Genomic DNA, 14,431 nt, shown 5'->3' on the forward strand with positions numbered 1-14,431 from the left:
AGTAAAATAATTTACAGAGATGGTACAGGTGTTCACAAGGCCTAGAAGCGGCGAAGGTAGCTGACCAGAGCACAGAAACGAGTCACAGAATACTCAAAGTAGCACAGAGAGAGTAATGGGATCGAAAATCTGCTGCTGTGTGTTGTGAAACGGTGTGTTTATACTTATTGAGGAAAGAGGCGTCCTGCCATTTCCATGGCGACACTTCATTAGCTGAGGCGCAGCGATTGTTGACACGAAACGTGCTTTGGCGTTGGGAAATGGGCGGTACGCGTCTGCTGATGTCAGGCTCAGGGGCGGGGGATTTGATTTAGTGCCGCAAAAGCAGTGCAGCCAGGGCGATGGGGGGAAATGATAGGATTATCAGAAAATGGCGGCTGATTTCGAGTGCGTTAATGGACGAAAAGTCGGGTAAGGTCCATAGGAAAGTTTTCTACGATCTACCGAGTTATGCTTAAAAACACATGGCCGAACCGTAGGAACAATAAAAAAAAAGTCCCGGAACTATCCTTTAAGCAGAGTTAAGATGAAAACAAATGTATCGACTCGGAAAGGCTATCAGAAGTGTGATCCGCACATGTTATATATAAATCGGTATACGTGCCGATACTTTTTTTTGCCGGGAATCTGGCTCTGAGGGGCAGAGGTCTCCCTTCAGTAGGCCTGACCTTCTTGCAGGGGCATGAGTATACCATGATGCAAAGCTTCTCAGCTTGGAGTTGCTTGTACACATGACACCGGGGCCCAGTTAGAAATAGCATGGCATGGAGCTTTCGCAGAGCGCGTATTAACTGCCGGGGTCCTCCTTAAGAGGTTGATAGTCACATACTTGGCGGCTGTCCCGGCTCCGCCCCTGTCATTAAGCTTCCCATAGAAGGCTTGAGTAACTCCGCCGCTCGCTCGGTCAGAGCTGCTAGTCATTCCTACGAGACCGGAGCGCAGCAGCAGAAACGTGTCCGCACAGAGAGCCGTGGGCTCCTGGAGAGATTCTAGCACCGGACGCCCGCAGTTCTTCACGCCAAGCCCCAGAAAACGCTGGCAGCGAGGTCCATTCCTGATCCCGGCACCGAGCGACCCCGCCCTCGTAACAGCAGAGCGGCAGACCCGTCTTCCCACGCTCCGGGCACAGCATCACGGCAAGAAAGGCGCGCTTAGCTGCCCAGAAGAGTTTGAAAACCGCGGAAGCAAGAGGGGCCGGACTGAGGAGGGAGCGCGGCTTTCTGCCATGGCTGCATTCCGCCGATGAGCGCACATCGGGGATTGTAGGGCACAAGGACTTGGGTGCAGTACAACTGGTCTGGTACACATCTGGGGTGGGAATTCCTTAGGACGTGAACTTCCCGGACATCTGGGCACTGGGTCTTGGGAACATTATGGATTTTGAACAAGAATGTGCGAAGAAATGAACTAGGCAGCAAGTCTTGGTAACCGCAGGACCTGGTGGGACCATACTTAGGAACCGCAGGAGTCTCCCTGTCCAACGTTCAGCTCACGATGGGGCGGGGCTGTACACACTCAATTTCCCAGGTAGATCAGGAGCTGTGGAAACAGGTCTGAATCTGCCCTTAATTTCACACCCGACCCTAACTACAACCTATAAGGCGCTTGGTCCTCATTGGGGCGTTGGCAGGAAGACATGTATCTGAAAAAGTCAACATAGGACCGCCTGCTTCTTCAGAACTGAGCCTTCCTGAGTTCCAGGCCCAGTGATAGAAGGGCCCCACGGCTAGCTGTTCCCGCCTCCCTTTGGAAGCTTGACTCCCTTCCTGTAAAATGGAACTGCTGCACACCTCATCGTTATTCCGAGGGCAGTTCAGTAGGTCCGTTTCGCCTTCCCGTGGAAAGGAGATGCTACGAACCTCGTTACCTTTGCTCACTAAGGACATGTGATTCACGTGCCCGTAGGTTGGACTACCTGGAACCATTCCTGGGGGTTTCCTACGACACCTCAAGAGGTGCTGCTGATCTTCGCTCCCGGTAGAAAACTGTTTTGTCTTGCCTGATTATGTACATTCTGTATCTCTCCATTGTGTTTTCTTAGCACAGCTCAAGGGGTGTGAGTCCTGCTGATCTCCACTCACTGGAGAAACTCATTTCAACTTCCCGGAGGATGAGGAGTGTACAACCCTCCTCCGCGTTTTCATAGGGGAACTCGGGGGTCCTGTTGATTTTTGCCCGCTAAAGGAGCTTGTTAACCACAGGGAGGATGGAGATGCTGAGGAGATCTTCGGTATTTGCCGCTGAGGTGATGGAGGCCTTTGACCGCTCGCCCACCGACAAGGAGCTGGTGTCCCAGGCCAAGGCCCTCTGCAGGGAGTTCATCCATTCGAGGCTGGGACGGGCAGGCATCGGCTGGAACAAGCCAGAACAGAGTGGCCCTGTGCCAGGGGCGAAGATGTCCGAGGTGTCCATCATAATGCTGCGGCTAGGTAAGGGGGAGACCAACGCACTGATGTATGTGAGTGGACAGAAAGTGGGGAAGGAACCACCACACTTCCGGCAGGAAGTGACAGTACAAACACGGTGCACTCTGGTGCCGCGGGCATTGCATTGCACAACATAAACTGGCGTTCAAAGGAGATCAACATTGAAGATATAGCCGTGTAAACAGACCGTGCAACTAAGATAAGAGAAGGGGGAGGGGTCGGTATAACAATGCGAATGCAGTACCGCAGAACAGAAAGAGAGAGATGGCAAACGTACCACAGACAGGGATAAAGCGAAAAGAGACAGCTGTAAAATAGAACAGTCAGTCATCTGGAGTGAGAGGGGTCTTAACTCCTGTACAACTTTCAGGGGGATGTAACCTCTGTCAATAGATAAAACAGCCAGACAACAGTGCAGGGCTCAAAAAGAAAACAACGAGGAGAGGAATAGAGGGATAACAGGAATTCAAAACGGATATAAAGAGGAAAAAAATAGTGTGCAGAGAATTGTATGCGTCTGACACATAAGTGAAATAACCACAAGAAGCGATTTGCAGAGATGGGGAATGTATGTGTGTAGGTCAGCGAAGTCTGAGCGGGAAAAGAGAAAGAAAAGGGAGGAGAGGCGAAAGAAAGAACGAAGAGGAGAATAGTTCGTGTAGTGACTGGGGGAAATTACAACTGGATTGTGATGCGTCCCGCTGAGGGATTGAGAAAGAGAGAGAAGTGGGAGGGGGAGTTGAACAATTCTTATAGACAAAGCACGAACTCCGAATACAAGAGAGGACAGGGCTAAGGTCCTAAAAAAGGGGGGCATTCTGACTTACGCAATGGAAAGTGATGTCTCAGGAAAAGAACATATCCTAAAGTGGCATTTGCGAATGTCATTCAATTTGTCTTTTCTAGTTAAAGAAAGCTAACAGGTCAAATAAGCATTTGTCAAGAGAACTTATCTTCTTTAAACATTGCTGGCTAAGTATAAAAGTTGCGCACCTTTTATGTCTAAAAATGTGTGAAAAACATTTCTATGTAGCAAAATGTCAATATGATAACTTTTACAGGCTCGAGTTCGGAGATTCGTGTGGTCTTATGGTTACATTTCTGGCTTTCTGGACCATACGACGCAAACCGGATCGCGGTAAGGAAGGCGCAAAACAGTATTTTTTTGTTTTTTTATTTCTTGAAAACACACGAGGGACCGTCCACCGTCTGAATAAAAGCGGGCGGATGCCATCCACCTGCGCGTGTTCCCTCGATTGTGCCCGGAAAGAGGTCTAATGACGAGTGAGGGACTTCACTAGTAGGGACAGCAGATGCCACTTCTACTGTATGTTGGTTGCTCTTATAAACCGCTACCAGTGTGCGAGTGGCGGCTTCCAAGTGCTGTGCTTACATGGATGGGAAACAGGCGTTTGATTTTTGATTTTACTCTACTGGTGATTTGTGCCTCGTCAATCATGCGAAAAGATAAAGAATGGGTCATTCCAGAGGGATGTCGATGGAAGAATGGAGGAAACGGCTCGCAGGGCAAAACGAAGCGAAAGGGACGACACAGAAGGCCCATTTACAATAAAAAAAGAAGTCACATTCCTAATTCTTAGCTTGTAACATACGTGCACAGATTGTCATTGGAGCTCCTATTTCGTTTTGGAAATGTAAGTCCCTAGAGAGTGCAGATAACCGCTGTCCTGTTACAAGCACATTTGTTTCAATGCTTTCTTGACTCTGATATAGGGTAAGCACACGTCCCGGTTGTACCGAGACTCTTGCGGAATTAGGTGCTCTGTCCTCTCGTTCCGACAGTTTTTTTTACATTTGCAAATCCTGAATGCCTGCAATCACCGTCCACCCCTCGGTGTCACTCTACTGCAGTCCTGGCAGACACGATCAGAAGTTAGTTCTACTTTTACGTTGGTGGCCGGTACGTTTTTTAAAATCTTGTCATCCTACCATAGTGTCCTCATCATTGGTACCCACTTTTGATTTTCACTACGGGGCAGAAATGACCCCCATCAATACGAGCAAGAAGGCGCGCTGGGCACGGGTGCATTTTAGACTACATTTTATAGAAGTAATTCTAAAAAAACGAAAGTATTTCTAGGTTGAGCTCAACATATAACGTCTCAAAAACACTCATCTAACCTGCTGTGCTGCTTTGCAGCTTTCTGCTTTGGGGGACTGTCACTCAACTTTACAGACTTCCGCATTGCAGGTTAATCCCTGATACTATGCAACTTCGGTGTATTAGCTGCAGTGCAGTTCATGTACATGGCTTAAGGACAAATCGTGCCTTACCTCCTGCAGCACTGACAATGCGTGCAGGCTCATTTGGGAAGTACAGTCGGCAGCTGAACGGTGCAAACAGCTCTACGGGACAAAGTGTTGTTCCGGCCCCCATTGTTATAGAAGTAAGGGGGCAGTGGCCCCTTTGCCCCCTGTACTCGGCACCTATGGTCCTCATGATTAGATCTAGCTATTAGATGGTGCTGTAAACGCTGCCTGTAAGCCAAAACTATTAGCATGGGAAGTGAAGATAGGAGAGAAAGCTGGGATGTGAGGAGGGATACTTAGCCTGTTTGTGGTGTTTGGATTTTTACCAATACATTGACACCTATTGGCTATAATAGTGGGAGGGGCAAGCAGTGGGTCATTCCCACCCACTACCTGCCCCTCCCACCTACCCCCTACCCCCCAAACCCCTGGATCTCGTTCAGCTAGCTATTGCTCAATTATAGCAGTAAACCTTCTAGTGTAGTACAAATGTCTTAACCAGTTGTGCATTCAGTCATTTGATTTGTAAACAACATGTGTGTCCTTCTGTCTGTTTATTGCACAGGATTCCTCTTGCAAACAAACATTGCAAAGCAAAGCCAAAAGTGTTCTTCTTGAATAGACATTAGATAACCATTTGCCACACACTGTCATAATATACCCAGGTACTAACACTATTTACCAGCTGTTGCCATTTTATGGATAGGTAGTACTGTTATGGCAGTGCCTGGGAAATGCCTACCCAAAAGCTAAAACTGTTGGCTTTGCCAATTCTTGGTTTTTCAATCTTATGGCAGGTTCTTCCAAAAGAGAGGTCCTTGTGTAGATATCAGGTAGACACCGATTCTTTATTTGTTAGAGTGATTCTTTTACAGGTCTCTGGCCGTGGAGGAAGTGTTGTTCTGTGTAGTTTGTAGCGGGTGATCACGCTGGACAGGTATTCAGGCCCTTTTTTCCACACATTAGTTGTTGGAAGGGGGCGCAGCAGAGTGCTTCCAATGTAATCCTCTGATGACCATGTACAGTTCAATGATTTTTGGAGCTGAGATGATGTGGTCTTATGCGCCTTGAGCTGTTTACTGAGGGTTTGTCTTTTGTAGTGTGAGGGTCGCTCTTCAGGAATTTTAGTTGGCTGATATTAGGTGCCTTTTTCTGAGAAAGATACCAAGACTTCTGTTAACCTGTCTTATATTACGAGACGGAGATGTCATGAAAGACCAGCAATTCTCTAAGGCTTGTGGGGCTGAGGTAGGGTTAATGACGTCAGTTGTGTGTGACAAAGCCTTTCATCTCTCTGAGGGCCTTTGGATGTGTACAATTGAGTTAGATAATATTCAGTAGGAGATTGTCCCGAAATACTGATAATTTGGAAAGGCAAGCTGAATTGGGGCAGTATCAGACACATGTCAGGTGTGCCTCACTCAGTCCTTTTATAATTGTTAGTTTAGTACCAGGAACACCTTTCAAATAGGCATTATGTTATGTTACTTGGCATGACTTCAAAGCGCTGGTAGGTTGAATGCCCTCGGGAGCCGTAGTTCCACGTCAGTAGAGAGAGATAGTGTCGTATGGTGCATGGGTGCACCGGATATGTGTGCAGCTGGTGTAGTTGTTGGATGAAAGCTGCTTTCTAGCGATAGGTGTGGTGCTGAAGATATCAGTTGGATGTGTGCAGTCTAGTGGGTGGACACTCAGACTTTGTTGTGGCTGTGTTAGGCCTGAGGAACGCCTATGTGAGCATCTAGGCTGGAATGTGCTCAACTAGCTGCGTTTTATTAGGGTGATGAGGTGTTCATGGGGTCATATTCGTAAGTGAACAGCCAGGCCGAATTAACAGGGGTATAGCTGTGTTCTAGTTGAGTCATGGTGTATATTAGAAAATAAGCGTACTGGTGTGATAGGGTGGTTATCTGTAGAAGCACCTGAGACAGGCACATGGACAGGATGGTGGGGAGATACGGATACATAGTGACAAGGGTTGATACAGATATATATGGGGATACAGATATATAGGGGGATACAGATATATGGCAACAATTCCATCCTCTCTGTCCAATTCCATCCACTCTGTACAATTCATCTATTCTGTCTAGTTCCATCCACTCTGTCCAGTTTCATTCACTCTGACCAGTTTCATCCATTCTGTCCAGTTCATCCACTCTATACAGTTCCATTCATTCTGTCAGTCCCATTCACTCTGTCAGTTCCATCCATTCTGTCCAGTTCCATCCATTCTGTCCAGTTCATCCACTCTGTCCAGTTCCATCCACTCTGTCCAGTTCCATCCGCTTTCTCTAGTTCCATCCACTCTGTGACTTCCATTCACTCTGTCATGTTCCATCCACTCTGTCCAGTCCCATCCACTCTGTCCAGTCCCATCCACTCTGTCCAGTTCCATCCACTCTGCTCATTTCCATCTACTTTCTCTAGTTCCCTCCACCCTGTCCACTTCTATCCACTCTGTCCAGTTCTATCTACTCTGTCCGGTTCCATCCACTCAGTCCAGTTCAATCCACTCTGCTCAGTTCCATCTCATCTGTCAGTGCTATCTACTCTCTCCAGTTTCATCAGTATATCTGATTCCATACACTCTATCCATTAGGTCATTCAGTCCACTCCATCCGTTCCGTTCCATTCATTTCATCCAGTTCCATCCAGTACCACCTATTTCCCTCCAATCGTCCAGTTCCATCCATGTCATCCAGTTCCATTCAAGTCATCCAATTTGATCCATTCCGTCTACTCAGTCACTCTATCTACTTCATTTCATCTGCTCTATCCGTTCCATCAGTTTCAACTACTTTCTCTGTTTCATCTACTCCATCTGTTTCATCTACTCCATCTGTTTCATCTAATCCATCTGTTTCATCTACTCCATCCGTTTCATCTACTCTATCCATTTCGTCCGCTCCATCTGTTTCCTTCACTCCATCCCTTCCATCTACTCGTTCACTTCCATCCACTACATCAGTTCCGTCCATTCCATCTCCTCCATCCGTTCCATCAATTCCATCTGTTCCAAACGCTTCATCCATTCCAACCACTCCTTTCGATCCATTCAGTCTGTCAGTTCCATCCACTCCATCGGTTCCATCCGTTCCATCCTCTCATTCCGTTCGAACCACTTCATGCATTCCATCCGTTCCATCCACTCCTCCGTTCCATCCACTCCATGCATTCCACTCCATCCACTCGATCCGTTCTATCGACTCCATCCGTTCTATCCACACAATGTGTTCCATCCACTCCAACTGTTCCATCCATTCCATCCGCTCTATCCGCTACATCCATCCCGTCTGCCCTATCCACTTCATCTGTTCCATCCACTCCATCCGTTCCATCTACTCCATCCGTTCCATCCACTCCATGCATTCCACTCCATCCACTTGATCCGTTCTATCGACTACATCCGTTCCATCCACACCATGCGTTCCATCCACTCCAACTGTTCCATCCATTCCATCCGCTCTATCCACTCCATCCATCCCGTCCGCCCTATCCACTCCATCCGTTCCATCCACTCCATCCGCTCCATCCGTTCCATCCGCTCCATCCGCTCCATCGGTTCCATCCGCTCAATGCGTTTCATCCACTCTATCTGTTTCATCCGTTCTGTTAGTTTCATCCACTCTGTGGACCAATGTTTGCTCTGTCTGTTGTATTATGATGTTCGTGTAACGATATGTAACTCTGCTGTGCACATGATCATGCGCCCAGCTACCTGAGGGTTCGGACGTTTCATCCACTCTATCCGTTCCATCCACTCGGTCCGTTCCATCCTCTCTATCTGTTCCATCCACTCTGTCTGTTCCATCTTCTCTATCTGTTCCATCCGTTCTATCGATTCCATACAGTCTGTTCGTTCCCATTACTCTATCTGTTCCTTCCACTCTGTCTGTTCCATCCATTTTATTAGTTCTATCCATTCAGTTCGTACCATCATCTCTGTCTGTTCCCTTTATTTTGTCCGTTATACCAGCGCGGTCTGTTCCATCCACTCTATCTGCTATGTCTGTTCATCTAGTCTTTTGGTTCCTTCCACTCTGTCCATTCTGTCAGCTCTATCTGTTCTATCAACTCTATTTGCTCTATCCATTCTGATTGTTCCTTCTGCTCTTATCTGTTATATTTGTTAAGTCTGATCCATCCGTACTGTTCCTTCAATTTGTTCAATTTATTCCATCCGTCCTATCTGTTCTATCCACTCTATCCGTTCCAACCCCTCTTAGCGTTACATCCAACCTATTTTTTCATCATTTCCATCCAATGTATTTGCTTCGTCCAATTCCCATTGCTCTATCTAGATTCCTGTTGATTTTATCCACTTCATCAACTCCACTCAGCAAGTCTGATCCAAACTGCTACACTCACTCTATTTGCTTCATCAGCTTCATCTGCTCACTTACTCCTTGTACTCCATCCACCTCATTCCACTGATTGCAGTCATTCCACCGATTCCATTCGATCCATTCTATGCATTCTACGTTCCATGCATTTAGTTCAATTCCAGCCAACTGCATCCCGTCTATCCGATTCCATTCACTCCACGCACGTCCATCATACATTCTATCCATCCATACATTTGATCCACTCCATATATTCCTTACACTCCATCTCACTCCGACCACACCATATATTCCTTCCATCCACTCGATCCGATTCCATTCACTCCACGCACTTCCACCCATTCATTCGATCTACTCCATATATATACTCCATCTATCTCTGTCCTCACCATATATTCCTTCCATACCATCCCGCTATTTGCACTCATCTAGTTCTCTGTGTTCTATCCACTCCATTTACTCGTTTATTCCCTCCATTCTGTAAACTTTGTCGTTATGTACACTTCATCCATTCCATCCACCCTATTCACTTACTCCTTCCGCCACATCCATTCCATCTACTCCATCCTCTACATCCACTCCATCCACTTTATCCAATTCCATTCACCCTACGCATTTTCATCCATTTATTCAATCCACTCCATATATTCCTTACATTGCATCTAACTCCGTCTACACCATATATTCCTTCCACACCATCCAGTAATATACACTCATCCGGTTCTCTATGCTCCATCCACTCACATTTACTCGTTTATTTCCTCGACTCCGTCAACTATGTCAATCCGTACACTTCATCCATCCCATCCACCCCATCCACTTACTCCTAGCTTTACATCCATTCCATCCACTCCATCCTAACCTGTGGGTAGCATTGCACGCTTTGAACACCAGGTAGAATAGTCTCATTGATTGTTGGGTTGGTGGGGGATTCAGAAATGTTCTTCTGGGAAGAGCCATGTTTTTAGTAATTTGCGTAATGACAAATAGTCTTCGGTGTGTCGGATGTGAGGTGGAAGTGAGTTCCATAGAGTGGGGGCCAAGGCTGAGAACAAGGATCCTCCGATCCTGACCGAGTTGGTGGTTGGGATAACTAAAAGGAGGGCAGAGCTTGATCTTAGTGTCCGCTGTGGGAGGTAAGGTTTTAGTTTGTCTTGCAGGTATACAGGGCCGGTCTTGTGCACAGCATGGTGAATGATGCATAGGGTCTTGAAAGTGACCCTTCGTCCAGCTGGGAGCCAGTGGAGCGTTCTGAGAGCTGGGGAGGTGTGGTCTCTTGGGCGCAGTGCAAGTAGCATTTTGGCGGCAGCATTTTGCGCTCGTTGCCATTTAATGAGGTGGTATGCCCGGAAACCAAGGTAAAGGGAGTTGGCATAGTCCAGTCTTGACATTACAATAGACGTGGCTGCGGCAAGTCTACTAGGAAAGGAGAGGTAGGGAAAATGCGTCTGAGAATTTTGAGATGGTAATGACAAGACTTAGATAGTTGTTGATTTGACGAGAGAGGGTTAGGTCAGAGTCCAGAGTGCATCCAAGGTTTTTTACTGTGGGAGCTGGGGTGGGTGGCTGGCCCATGGATGGGGGCCAAAGTAGAGGGCAGGGGAGAAGCTCAGTGTTGCCGCACACCATGATTTCGGTTTTAGAAGGGTTTAGGAGGAGGTGGTTTGTAGTCATCCAACGGTTGATGTCAAGGAGGCAGGCTGCGAGGTGGGGCTGGGAGTTGGGGTCTGAGTTGAGGAGTTTCAGGATGATTTGAGTATCATCAGCGTAGTTGTAGCACAGGATATTGTGCGGGCGGATGATTCAAGGGAGGGTGGACATATAGAGGTTGAAAAGGAGGACCTATTCAACCTATTCAACGATAGGCATGCTCCTTGTGGTACCGCAGTATTGACTGGGCGAGCGGTTGAGGCAAAAGTGGAGAGGAGGGTTATTTGTTTTCTGTTGAGGAAGGAGGCGATCCATTTGAGGGCGGTTCCACGGATTTCCAGGGAGTAGAGACAGTCAAGTAGGATTGAGTGGTTAATTGTGTCGAACGCAGCAGAGAGGTCTAAAAGGATTAGTGCAGCACATCCTGCAGAGTCAGCAGTGATCTTAAGATCATCCCAGATTGAAGCCAGAGTGGTTTTGGTTCCGTTCGTCGTGGTCTGAAGCCAGATTGGGCAGGGTCCAGGAAGTTGTTGGATTCGACAAAGGCGTTTAGTTGGGAGTATGCGGTTCGATCGATGAGTTTTGCAAGGAATCTGGTGTTTGAGATGGGGCGGTAGTTTAGGGGGTCGAGGGACGTTTTTTTTAGAAGGGGCGATGGGGAATGTGCAATTTTGAAGGCATCAGGGAAGATTCCGGAGCTGAGGGAGTAATTTAGGATGGTTCTTGCGTACTCTCCTGCAAAGGTGGATGAGAACATTTCTTTGAGGACTGAGGCGGGGCAGGGGTCGAGGGGGGAGCCAAAGGGTTTTCGGGCAGAGAGAAGCTCGAGAAATTCATCTCTGGAGATTGGTTTGAAGGAGTCTAAGGTGGGTGGCGTTATTGTAGCGGTGGCGGGAGGGGGGTGGTTGGAAGAGCGGACGGATTTTGTGGGGGTGAGAGGAGGGCCAGTTTGTTGTTGAGAGAAGTTGTTCAGTCGAGAGCGGTGGTGTAGAAGTGGAGCGAGAGCCACAGAGTGATTGAGATGGGGTAGATTGGGCTGAATTACAGGTCGGTTTGATAAACTCAGAAATGATTTTGTGGAGTTCCTTGCTGGGGTTTCTACAATTAAGAATTTGTATGTTGTAGTGGGCTTTTTTGGCTTTCCAGATTTCAACTTTATAGTGGCGATGGTGCAAGGCGAAGCTGGATCTACTCAGATAGGTTGGTTTTTTTCGCCATTTGCATTCCAGGGATTTATTTAGTTGTTTTGCAGTCTTCAGCTCAGGAGTAAACCATTTGGGATAAGGACCAAGGCGCGGGGAGGGGCGGCATGAGGGGGTGAGCGGGATTAGTGAGTTATTGAGCCATGAGTCGAAGGAGTCGATGGTTAAGGGTTCATCCCGGGGGGGGTTCGTTGTGGGGCGGTCTCTGAAGCAGGGCTTCGGCTAGGTCTGGGAGGATCTTTAGTTTCTTCCAGCATTTGCGGTGGAGGAGGGCGGTTGGTTGAGGATTGGGCGCAGAGGCTGGAGAGCGGATGGAGAAAGGGACAATGAAGTGATCAGACCAGATGAGGGATGTGGGGGCGGCTAGGTGTATCTGGTCGTGGGAGCTGAAGATGGCATCATGGGTGTGGCCTTTAGAATGAGTTGGGCCGTTCATGTGAAGGGAGAGGTTAAGCGCATCAAGGCAGTCGACCAGTGAGTGGGTCATGGGGTTGGTGGGAATATCTAGCCAGATATTGAAATCTCCAAGAAGAGTCAGAGAGGGGTGGTTTACTTGGATGGTGGCTATAGAGTCACATAGGTTGGTTGGGAAATGTCTGTCATAACCGGGGGGTCTGTAGATAATTAGGAAGCTATGGGAGAACATCTGGGGTGGTGAGAGTTTGACAAGAAGGTAGAATGTCTCAGAGTCGATGAGTGAGACGGAGAAGTGAGATTTAAAAACGACTGCCACTCCGCCGCCTCTAGAGGGTCTGTTGAGCGGGATGAGGGAGTATTCAGGGGGGAAGGCTTCGTGAGCGACAGGGGCAAAGTCATCTGAGAACCAAGTTTCTGTGATAAAGACTAGGTCAAGGTTGTCAGAGGAGTGGAGGTCAAAGATGCTATGTCTGTTTTTTGCTACAGAGCGGGCATTGAAAAGGATGCATCTGACTTCGAAGTGGTAGGTTATCCTGGAGGTTGTAGGGGTGCGGCTGGGCAGGGTTGCGGGGGAGAGTTTGTTAAGGATTTCAAGCAGGCGACACGCACCTTGGTCTCAGACTAGGATGTAGCTCTCAGTTGATATGCCTTTCTCTTTATTTTATGCAAATTCAATTTGAGATGGTACACAACTCGTATCACACCCCCTTTTTCAAATACCCCTGGTCACAATGGACCATGAACCAGGCTGGTTGGTGAAAATGCAATATTTATTTATTTTTTAAAATCAAATGAAATCAGACAATTTTAATATGGGGCAGCAATCACCAATGGGGTGATAATTACAATAGAAATTACACTTTAAACCCTTAACAAAGGCCTAAAATAACACTCACATTTTACAAATAATTAATTAATGTGTGGTTAAATCATAATATACATATGTTTTATCACAATAGCAGGTATGTTATATCACTGGCAATCACAAGGCAATGGATCAGCAAAAGGCATACAATTTGAAAATGAGTGGAAAGTTTAGAGCACGCTGCAGCCAAATGACACGTTGGAAAACTTGTAATTTTCTCAATTCCCGCTTTAAATTACCCAAGCGGTTTTTATTAAAAATGGGTGAAATACTCTGATTTGGAGTGCTTCTTTGGGCTGGGGAATAGATATATATCCCAGGGACAATAAAGAGGTGAAAATAAATCTCTAGTTGGTGAATTGAGAGAGATTTGGAAGGTAGAGTGAGGTTCGTTTTCAGGAAAATAGAGCAGTTAAAAGTGACAAAATTGGTTTTGAAAGAAAGAAAAATGTTACTTACACTAAATTATCTGGGCTATATTGTTAAGGAGGAACACAGTAAGCTCCAAGGTTGATTCGCGAGGTCAACCTTGTCACCCCAGTGCTCAGCCCCAACAATAAAATATGTGGACATTAGTTTGATTACTCCAAATATAACTAAGGGCTTATAATTTACACCAGAGAAAATTGAAAAGAGATGGCACTGGCACTTAAACCTTAAGGACAGGATACGAGGATAATTCTAACAGTTTCAACAAATTACCAGGGTGTACATATGACTACTTAGAGAGTGGTATAAGGACAAAGGCAAGACAAGATAGGCTATGTGTCTCTGTGGGGTGGGGATTATACTCACAGTCCACTTTTTAGTTTTGGGTTTTTTGGGCAGTCAACAGGGACTGTTCACCACACGGCAGCGCGCCTGGCCAAAGTCAGCTGTGCAAGGTCTGGTCACCGGGTAGCGAACAGCGGAGCTATTCGGGTCACTGGATGGCACAAGTATTGCTGGATGCAGTCAGTGGGCAAGCCGTTAGTGGGCAGCAAGCAGGTCCGATTTCAGGATGCAAAAGGTACCCCAGCTTTCCCCTTTTTAATGGGAGATTAGTGGGTTGATTCTGGATCACTGGCCTTGCTGGGATAGGAATCAGCTATGCTTGGTTTTTGCAGTGGGCTCTGGAGTAGACATGACATGAATGGTTATTTACAACACGCTTAATACCCAGAGGTTTCTAAGCGCAGACCCGGGAATCGAACCTGTGTTGCTCCATGTCGTGTTGCTTCCAAGGCGAGCACGTTGTCACTGAGCTATCCTCCC

General features: G+C 47.1%; 1 protein-coding gene across 2 annotated transcripts in view; it reads left to right on the forward strand.

Annotated features, from left to right (window-relative positions):
• Positions 1 to 861: 861 nt before the first annotated feature.
• BOK (BCL2 family apoptosis regulator BOK) overlaps positions 862 to 14,431 on the forward strand; it is a 657,860-nt gene continuing 644,290 nt past the window's right edge. The window contains exon 1 of one of the 2 annotated variants that reach the window (XM_069618118.1): positions 862 to 2,429. In XM_069618118.1, the coding sequence (XP_069474219.1) occupies positions 2,207 to 2,429 (223 nt within the window). In that variant the 5' untranslated portion in view covers positions 862 to 2,206. The remainder of the gene's footprint in view (positions 2,430 to 14,431) is intronic. The other variant, XM_069618119.1, reaches the window with a different exon arrangement.

Source organism: Ambystoma mexicanum, chromosome 10 (assembly GCF_040938575.1).
Source record: "Ambystoma mexicanum isolate Mex_15411 chromosome 10, UKY_AmexF1_1, whole genome shotgun sequence".
NCBI lineage: Eukaryota > Metazoa > Chordata > Amphibia > Caudata > Ambystomatidae > Ambystoma > Ambystoma mexicanum.